General features: G+C 46.6%; 2 protein-coding genes across 2 annotated transcripts; one reads left to right on the top strand and one right to left on the bottom strand.

The window, feature by feature from the left end:
* Positions 1–1,379: 1,379 nt before the first annotated feature.
* Positions 1,380–5,649, top strand: AO (L-aspartate oxidase). The gene is made up of 8 exons (XM_087526661.1): positions 1,380–1,625; positions 1,787–1,912; positions 2,278–2,632; positions 2,737–2,979; positions 3,670–3,726; positions 3,873–3,953; positions 4,161–4,222; positions 4,421–5,649. The coding sequence occupies exons 2-8, from the start codon at positions 1,800–1,802 to the stop codon at positions 5,433–5,435; spliced, it is 1,926 nt and encodes a 641-aa protein (XP_087382787.1). The 5' UTR covers positions 1,380–1,625; positions 1,787–1,799; the 3' UTR covers positions 5,436–5,649.
* A 209-nt stretch (positions 5,650–5,858) lies between these two features.
* On the bottom strand, positions 5,859–9,824 carry LOC125517584 (uncharacterized). The gene is made up of 3 exons (XM_087526662.1): positions 8,233–9,824; positions 7,892–8,076; positions 5,859–6,198 (listed from the first exon to the last, which is right to left on the bottom strand). Exons 1-2 carry the CDS (start codon positions 9,424–9,426, stop codon positions 7,927–7,929), a joined length of 1,344 nt encoding a protein of 447 aa, XP_087382788.1. The 5' UTR covers positions 9,427–9,824; the 3' UTR covers positions 5,859–6,198; positions 7,892–7,926.
* Positions 9,825–10,366: the final 542 nt, after the last annotated feature.

Below are 10,366 nucleotides of genomic sequence, written 5' to 3'. Positions count from 1 at the left end.
TCCTCCTCCGACATCTGAATGTAGGCCCTCTGAGTCCCAGGACGACGCTTCTCCTAGCTTCAGGTTCAATTGAGCGGCCTGCTTCCGCGCACACTTGTCCTCCCGATAGGCGGCTCGCTCCGTCCTCCTTTGCTTGTAGAACTGGCGTTCGTCGAAGATGTCCTGCGGGAAGCGTTCGCACCACACCACCATGGCTTTCACGTCCATCTCGGCGATGGCGAGGCGACGCTGCCGCCTCCGGTGGTCACGACGGTCCTCGTCCGTGAAAAGCCGCGGGAGAGGCGCGAGATCCTGCGCTCGCTGGCTCGACACGTCGGGAAAATTCATCTCCCGACGAGGCCTCAGGAAGCGCCACGCCGTCGCGTCATGCGCGCGGGCCACCTCCTCTATGGTGTCGAAGGTGCCGAGAATGAGGCGTTTCTCGCCAAACCAGATCTCGGAGGAGAAGGCGCCGGAGCGGTGCTCGCGGACTCCGTGAAAATCCGAAACGCCCAGGCGGCGCATCGACATGGTGGCGCAGAGCCGGCGAGGCTAGTGAGAGGGGGCGAGACGAGTGGGCGGCAGACGGTGTGGAGGGAGCACCTTGCCGGCCGCGGCGCGCCAAAACCAGCGTGCCGGAGCGTCAAAACCAGCGCGCGCTAGGCCAATTTTCCCCCGCTCGCGCGAACCTTTCCCGCGCATTGGAGCGTCAAAACCAGGGCGACGACATGGCCGCTGGCATGATCTATGCACATGCGGTCATGAAATGGATCGGCGTGTTGGGTGCACTGCCGATCCAAATCTAAAAGAAGACGGACGCCGGACGGGCGGCTGACCCAAACGAACAAAAAACAGACAAAAACGCCGTCCGTTTAAGTCAGGCCCGTTGGAGTTGCTCTTAAGGATATCTTTAACCTCTTACGCAGGACATTGGGACAGCCTTTACTCAAAGAAGATCGATTCTTTATCCAGATTTATTCTCCGACCACAAACATTTCAGTACTGGTGAAAGACCTACTATTTTTTACTGTACACACGTGTGCCCGCTCGCTGTGCCATTGCCTAGCAGCAGCAGCAGCAGCACCCACCCATCTCTTCTTGGCTGGGCCTGCGACGCAGCGACGCAGCGGCCTGGTGGAAAAGCGCACCCAGCCGGGCCCCGCGCCCCGAGATTCCAAAACGGAAAGGAAGGATCGACCGAGACAGCAGTTGAAAGAAGAAGTTTGGCTTTAGTACTACCCCACAAAAAAAGAAAAGAAAAAAGCATCTGAAAGAAGAAAGAGTCGAATCCGCACGACGCCGGCGGCGGCGATGAGGCCACCACCTCGGGGTGGGTGCGGGGAATTTTCCTCGCCTTTCCCTTCCCCTCCCTTTCCGTTCAATTCCTCCCCTTTTCCCCCCCTCCCTCCCTCCCTCTCCCTTTCCCTCTCGCCCGCGCCGCTGTCTCCCTCTCCTCCGCACGCGCTCCGCCTCTCCGCCCCGCTCCTTGGGGAGGCCCAAAGGGCGTGCCCGCCGCGCTCAACTCCCGCCCGCGCCAAGCGCCAGCACCTCCTTCTCCCCTGCCTGCCATTGGGAGCACCAGCGTCGGCCGGCAGCCGCCCCTGTTCCCCCCCACCAGCTGCGGGCGCGATCAGATCTTTCTAGAGGTACGTTTTTTAATGGCACGAACGGCTCCCTAGATCTTCTGGAATTCCCCCTTTTTTTTTACTATTGCTGCCATGCCAAGATCTCGTGGGTTCCCCGTGGTTCTTTACTGACCGAACCAATCTCTGCGCCTCCTATTCTTTTTTTTTCTGTCTCTGTGCAGAGCCGGCGCCGGGATGGCCAGACTAATGGGCGGCTCTGCTGGCTTCCATGTGCAGGGGGCACACATGCAGGCGTCTCGCCCGCCTTCTCTGTCCTTCAGAACCTGCGCCCAGCTCGAGATCTCCAGGTGAAGTTGCAGCCCTTTCTCACAGGGTCAAGCTGCATGTCACAAATTTTTGCTGTAATAATAAGTAATTCCATGGCCTGCCGCCGTCTAAATTGTAAGCATATATGACCTGGGGTCATGTCTGCCATGATCATTCAGTTTGGTGAGATGTTCACCTTCATCTTTCTTTTTCGATGATTTTTTTTGTCTTCATGAGTATTTTTTTAAGCCAATGTTGAATTTTCTAATGGATCCATCTAAGAAATTGAAAACCTGCTAAAACCTACCAGTTGGTTGCTTGTTGAAACCGCAAGCTTTTGGTGATAAATCCTGAAATGCCGGTCTTCATTGTTTAAGCTGATGACAGCATGTTGGTTATGCTGCAGACTTTGCGCTATCCCTCGTTCCATGGGCGTGAAGGCTGTCAGTGCTTCCCAACAGCATATTAGGCACAGGTTCAGCTCCATCAGAGCCTCTGCCCTCCCATGCATGCAGGATGACACCACGAGGTACTTCGATTTCGTGGTCATCGGCAGTGGTGTCGCTGGCCTAAGGTATGCCCTGGAAGTCTCGAAGCACGGGTCTGTTGCTATCATCACCAAAGCAGAGCCTCATGAGAGCAACACCAACTATGCGCAAGGCGGCGTCAGTGCCGTTCTGTGCCCCAAGGATTCTGTTGAAAGCCATATGCAAGACACAATTGTTGCAGGGGCTTATCTCTGCGACGAGGAGACCGTCAGGGTGAGTTTAGCCTCCGTGTCACAAGCGCTGTGGTTGCTTCTAGTGGATCCTTGCCTGTTATTGGTTCATAACTCTTGGTTGCTAACACCTGTCTTGTCTTTCAGATAGTATGCACAGAAGGTCCTGAGCGTGTCAAGGAGCTAATAGCCATGGGTGCTTCATTTGACCATGGTGAAGATGGCAGGCTGCACCTTGCAAGGGAAGGTGGACATTCTCACAACAGAATCGTCCATTCTGCCGATATGACTGGAAAAGAGATTGAAAGAGCGCTGCTTCAAGCGGTTGAAAATGATGAGAACATATCTGTGTTCGGCCACCACTTCGCCATTGATCTGTTGACCTGTCAGGTTGGTGTTTGTGGTTCGTATGCCAATCATTTGCTGATTCGATGTGTTGCCTCTTTTCGCATTTTCAAACCTTGTGTACTCTAAAGTTCTGTACAAGTCCTAAAGTTGACTGGATGCCAATTTTTGGGGATTGGTCATTTACCATTTATGGCTGAATAGCCATTCCCACCTTTTCCTCGTAGTGACTTAAACAAGCAACAAAATCATGGAATGAGACTTAAACAAGCAACAAAATCATGGAATGAAATAGTTAGTAGCTAAAAGAAGACTGAAGAGTCTTGTCGTTAAACTGTTCTGTTTACAGGAAACAGACTAGAAAGTGATAAGGCACCAATGATAGGTGTCCTGATGTTGTCAGCTTACAAATGTTTGTTGATAGTGACCTCTTAAAAATGCAACCTTTAAATGTTTCACCTAGTGCTAAATTTGCAGGTCACTTTTTTCTATTTTTACACGTGCTGGACTTTTGATTGACAAGCTGGACCTAATTTTTTCTTTTATTTCCACTTTTGATTCCTTTGGTTTCAAACACATCCAACTTCATGGATTTTGTTACTCGAGTTACCCCTGGAGCCAAATAACAATTCATGTTCAATAAATGTGTTTGATATATGTACCACGCCCAACCCGCACCTCCTATTAGAGTTTCCACACAAAGCACAATGATTAAAATGGAGTGTTTTACTGCAGAATAATGGTGAAATCTTTTGTTATGGAGTGGATTCATTGGACACCAAAGCTCAAAAGGTACATCAACTGTAATTCTTACATCCAACCTAGTATCTTTGTCTTCTACTCTTATACTGTTTATCATTTTCAATTTACTCACTTTTTCTACCAAAGATTACTTCCATTTATATCACTTGGGTCTTATCATCTTTCTTTGTATCCAGGTAGTCCGTTTCATCTCAAAAGTAACATTGCTTGCGTCCGGAGGAGCTGGCCATATATACCCCACAACAACCAATCCACCGGTATTTCAAGCACCCAGTCTCCGTTATCTTTTAATATGTTGGATTCTTTTATGCGTGTTTGTTTATCTTTTGTCTCACATTACACCATATGTTTTGAATGCCATATTAAAAGATAATTGCGACATGTCCTCTGATTTATCTTTCATATGAAATAGGTTGTCAAATGCTCATAACTCTCCTAATACTCATTAAATCTTAATGTTTCAGGTGGCTACTGGGGATGGAATCGCAATGTGCCATCGCGCTCAGGCTGTGATATCCAATATGGAGTGAGTTTTCCTTTACTCTAAGATATATTTAATCCCTTGTTCACTGAAGTACTCACTCATGCTTCCCTGATTAATGTTGAACCAGTAGCAACATGTTGATCTCAGTTCCTTTAATTTTCCTTACTCAATTTTGCAACTTTTGCTTGTATCCGAAATTCTGGAGTTGCATACTAAAACATCATTATTTCGCAATGACAGGTTTGTGCAATTCCATCCAACTGCACTATCAGACGAAGGCCTTCCAATAAAGCCAGCTAAAATAAGAGATAATGCATTTCTTGTAACAGAAGCAGTCAGAGGAGATGGAGGAATTCTTTACAACCAATCCATGGAGAGATTTATGCCTTTATACGACGACCGTGCCGAGTTGGCACCAAGGGATGTGGTTGCAAGAAGCATAGATGATCAACTGAAGAAACGTGGAGAGAAGTATGTTCTCTTGGACATCAGCCACAAGCCAAGGGAGAAAATTCTTGCTCATTTTCCAAACATTGCAGCTGAATGCCTGCGGCACGGTCTGGACATCACACAGCAGCCCATACCTGTCGTCCCTGCAGCTCATTACATGTGCGGTGGTGTTCGGGCTGGGTTGCAAGGGGAGACGAGTGTGAAAGGCTTGTATGTCGCTGGTGAGGTTGCTTGCACTGGATTGCACGGTGCTAATCGTCTTGCAAGCAACTCATTGCTGGAAGCATTGGTATTCGCTCAGAGAGCCGTGCAGCCCTCTATCGACCACATGGTGGATGCGGATGCTGACCCTTGTCTCGCGGAGAAATGGGCACGCCCTATGCTCTCTGTCTCCATTAAGGACAATGTACTGTCTGACATCATTGAGAGGACAAAGAAGACCAGGATGGAGCTGCAATCCATAATGTGGGAGTACGTCGGTATAGTGCGGTCGACGAACCGGCTGAAGAATGCAGAATGGAAGATTGGTGATCTAGAGTCAGAGTGGGAGGAATTCTTATTCAGGAGGGGCTGGAAGCCTGCCACAGTGGGGATCGAGGCCTGCGAAATGAGGAACCTCTTCTGCTGCGCAAAGCTGGTTGTGAAGAGCGCGCTTGCGAGGCGGGAGAGCCGTGGCCTGCACTTCACTGAGGACTTCCCTTACCTGGAGGAGAGCAAGAGGAAGCCTACAGTGATCTTCCCTACTGCTATCCAAGAGCTAACATGGAGTTCAAAGCCATTGCAGAGGCAGCTGCAGTGCAAATAGTTGCCACGCCCATATCATGGAGTTTTGGGGCGTGAAGATTCATTAATTTATTAAAATTACTGAATTAGGCTGAAGTAGCCTTTTAATCTTGCAGTATACTAATCCAGCAAAGCTGGAGTTGTAATTGATTCTTCAGTTATAATTAGTCTGAAGTAGCCTGTTGTATCAATGTACTTGCTTATTTTACCATTCACATCAGCTTCAGGTGTTGTAACTTGTCAGGTGTGGCTGGGATCATGTTCTAATATTTCAGATGTATAGGACTGCAGATGATTTGTACTTTATTCCTACGCCCATTTAATAATATACTCCCTAAATATAAGCAGCTAATATGTATATAGACGTATTCAAACTTGATACTGGTTGCTAATATGTCTATAAGCAGCTAATATGTATATAGACGTATTCAAACTTGATACTGGTTGGTAATGTGTATATAGATGTATAAGCAGCTAATATGTATATAGACGCCCATTTAATAATACTCCCATTCAAACTTGATACTGGCTGCTAATATGTATATAGATGTATTTTAGAGTGTAGATTCACTCATTTTGCTCTGTATGTAGTCCGTATTAGAATCTTTAAAAAGGCTTATATTTAGGAACGGGGGGAGTATAAAACTATTGAAGTTGCTTAAGACCGTGTTTATCCAAAACATAGTACACTCTTGAACGACTAGGAGTACTTCAATAATATATCATTACTGGAATATGCTAGCACCTGCTGATGATGACAGATGAAATCAAGAATATGCTAGCACCTGCAATACAAATAAAATAAATAATTCAGCATTGATACCTCCTTGCAGAGATTGAAGAACTTGACAAGTCATGCGATGTGATGTCGGGAAAGCAAGGTTATTTCATGCAAACAGAAAAGAAAACTCTGAAAAGCTTATGACATTTTAGGAACAGTCTGTATTAAACAACCACACTTGGAAGCCCTGAAAACCTATTTAAGCATCGTGAAAGAAAACAAGTGATAAAGGATGTCCATTCATATAGCTGGCATAAGGAATAAATATAGAACTTAAAAAAAAACTCCAGGATAAAATGGCATATCCCTTCTACTTTTTGACCTCTTCTTTGCTTTGTTGCTACAAGTACCCAGCCATCGACTGGTCATTTGCCCGATTATTGGCACATCGACTGGTCATGTTGTCCTCAGTGCTCAGAGCCAGACAGGTTTTTAACAGCGAATGCAAAACACATGCGGTAAGTATGCCAAACATGAACTGAAATGATACATACAGGCATAAGCACTAATACGGTATCATCATCACAGCCAGGTGCTACCAGGAAGCACTCGGCTAATAATATCTTCATAGTAACAATTTGGCGCAATACTAAAGCTTCATGCTCAATGGTCAATTGCAGTGTTTGGACTTCAGAAATCATTTAGGGCAGGAAAGTGAAATTGTTCTGTTCTCTTTCCCTTCGAAAGAATGACCATGAGAGAATAGATTTTTTTTTGAAACTATGACATTTTTTATAGCAAATTCGAAAACTATATAACCTAATGTGTTATTTGCAAAACTATGATCCGGCCCGTCGGCCTCTTTTAGGCCGAAGACCAACTTTTCGGTCAGTACTAGGCCGAAGTAGACTCTTCGATCTCCTAATGGCCGAAGACAGGCATAGCTGGGCGGAAGTGCTGTTTTCGGCTTTGCTCTGGCCGAAGACCACTCTTCGGTCATCTTTTGGCCGAAGAGCGCCTGGCCGGCAATCGATGCATGCGTATCGTACATATGATGCTAGACTGATGCATCGAAGGGCTGATCGGTATTGCATGTGGTTCATGCGTGGCTAATGCATGCATCAGGACCGAGATAGCAATGCATGCATCAGGACTTGGTGCATACGTACTAGCACACACGCATGCCGCCAACGTGCGCACATGTATTGGCGGAGAAGTAATGGCTGAAATACCAGTACAATATACGTACCCGATATAGTCCAGCCGGCAAGCACGCGTATGTATACAAATACGTGCACACAACCAGCCAGCCGGCGAGCTGCCCACGTACTAAACACATGCATCGGCATAGAATCTCGGTGCAGCTAACGTGTGTGCACACGTTCAGGTCGTCTGTGCCGTACGCCGGAGTACGCAGCAGTGTGCTTATGAGCTCTTCGGCCAAAAGATGACCGATGAGTGGTCTTCGGCCCGAGCAAAGCCGAAAACAGCTAAGCCTATTTCGGCCTAGTGCTGACCAAAAAGTTGGTCTTCGGTCTAAAAAAGGCCGACGGGGTCATAGTTTTACAAATAACACTTTAAGTCATATAGTTTCCGAATTTGCTATAAAAAAGATCATAGTTTCAAAAAAAAATCGAGAGAATAACCATGGTAAGTAACGAGTATTTAGCACCAAGTACTCTAAATGTGTCTTTTATCTTGACAACTAAGCAATATCCGTCGATCATTTAAGTAAATGTAACAAGATCAGGCCTCACCAGTACTTGTGACCATGTCAAAGATATTGTGTTCTTCAATTACCCTTCTGCGGCCTATGACGAATATCCTTGTTCTTCATTTCAGTAATCAATTCCTTCGCTTTCATGGAGTCACCGTGATTCAAATAACCCTCAATCATGCACATGTAAACAGTTGTATCACGTGGTACTCCCATATCGATCATCTCATTGAATTTTCCGTGTTCAATAATTACCCTTCTGTGGCCTATTTGGAATATCCTTGTTCTTCATTTTGGTAATAAAATCCTTGACTTTCACAGAATGACCATGGTTCAAATAACCCTCAATCATGCACATGTAAATTTTGTGTCAAGTGGTACTCCCCTATCAATCATCTCATTGAATTTTTCCAGAGCATCATCCATCCTGCCCATCTTGCAAAATGCAGATATGACAGTTAAATAAATGAATTCATTAGGGTTCAACCCCTTCTTCAACATGTCTTCGAAGAAAAGCATCGCCACATCCATCCTTCCATACTTAGCATATGCACTAATCAGTATGTTGAAACAATGGAGGTCGGGTACAACTCCATCTCTTGCCATCCGCTCACAGAGATCAATCATATCAATGAGGGATCCTTCTTTAGCGTACCCATGGAGCAAAACAGAGTATGAGATGACATCAGGTTTTCGTCCGTTCACGGCCATGGAATAAAAAAATTCTACAGCTTCCTTGAATCTTCCATTCTTGCAAAGGCAGGTCATGAGTGAGTTGTAGGTAACAACGCTTGGCATAACACCTTGGCTTCTCATCACTTTCAACAACCTAGCGACTTCTTTCAACTGTCCCAAAGTTGAATATCCTTGGATCAAGCTATTATATGTCACAGCATCTGGTTGGGCACCATTATGAACCATTGATCGAAGAACCACCTCTGCCTTGTCCATTGCTCTTGCTTTGCATAGCGCATTGATAATGGAGCTATATGTCACCTCAGTAGGCACAATCCCCTGTCGTATCATTTCTTGGAATAGATCGCATGCTTTGCTTACTTCACCCTCCTTAAAGAAGCCATCAATTACCATGTTGTATGACATCACGTCAGGGGAGTGGTCAGCGCCTTTTTTGGCCATCATCTGGAGCAGATCAAGCGCAAGCTGGCTCCTCCCATTGTCGCAGAAGCTCTTGAGAATCACTGAGTATGAGATGACATTAGGCAGGTCGTCGGGCATCTTATGGAACAGCACGTTCAGAGCCTCCTCTGTGCGCTTCATGTCACAGAGGCACTTGAACAAGCTGCTGTAGGTAATAACATCCGTCTTGATGCCTGTCTTGAGCAGGCGGCCGAAGAAGGCAAGCCCTAGGTCTGGGCGGCATGCTCGGTGGCAACACTCCATTAGTATGCTGTAGGTGTAAATGGTGGGTGCTGTCGCCTGGCGACAGCCTGCTCGGGCCATGCGGTTGAAGAGATCAATGGCGAGGGCAGGGCTATCGGTGCACGCAGGTGAGGGCGGCGCACGCGCAAGTGCAGCAAATAAGCCGCTGAGTGCACGAGCAGGTTGGCGCAGCATTTCGTCGAACAGTGGTGCGCGAGCTCTGGCCTGAGCGTTCTGAAGCCCAGATTGTCGTGGAGTTCGTCCAGCAGCTCGTGGGCGCGTGAGGAAACGGAGCTAGAGAAAGAGCGGACCTGAAATCGTGACATTGTCGCAGTCTAATTTCTGCAGCAGCGGTGAATGCTGGCGGCAACGACCAAGCCCTGGTTGGAGGAGGGCGGACGGAGGAGACACTGGACAGAGTGGTCTCGCCCGCTTCTTCCTGCAGCCACGGTGAGTGCGAGCGCGCGCCGGCGACGACCAACCGCCGGCGCGTCCAGCGGCGGGAGGACGGTGGACGGAGGAGTGGGATTGGGGAATTTTAGGTTCGATGTGGAAGTGGGAGGTGTTCGTTACAAGCAGTGAGGCAGACGTGCGAAGTCTTTTCTTTTCTTTTTTTCTTTTCGAATCAACGGCCTTTTCATTTAAGTTAATCGGGGAAATTAGGGATACAATTTAGCCATAAACATCTCCTCCTGCTGCTACTAGCCAATATAATCAAGCGCAAAAGTTTGAGAAAAAGCCACTGATTTCTTCTATCTCTTGGAAAATGCCAGCAATCTCTATCTTCCTTTTCCTAGTTCCTTCCATAGTTCTACCGATGTCAGAACGCTTCTTCCTTGACGTAAATATAGGCGTAGAAGGCGAGCCGCGCGGGTGTGCAGATCCAAATAGACGAAAAAACATATTTAAAATAATCTCAATGGTCGTTACAAAATAAAGTTCATTTAATACTATTAAATTATTGTATTAGTTACATATAACTGAAATCCTATTATTTCGCAAAAAGAAAACTGAAATCCTATTAAAAGTTGAGGCTCAAGTCTAATGCCTGCACCTCAATAAAAATTGCAGTAAAAATGCTTTACAAAATATTTTCTTGAATTTTCTTGGGCATTTTGTAGCCAAGGTGAGGCCC

The sequence above is a fragment of the Triticum urartu genome, chromosome 6A (assembly GCF_056163025.1).
Source record: "Triticum urartu cultivar PI428250 chromosome 6A, HENAU_Tu73, whole genome shotgun sequence".
Lineage (NCBI taxonomy): Eukaryota > Viridiplantae > Streptophyta > Magnoliopsida > Poales > Poaceae > Triticum > Triticum urartu.
Note: the sequence above shows the minus strand (reverse complement) of the source record. Positions and strands in the feature narration are given on the sequence as shown.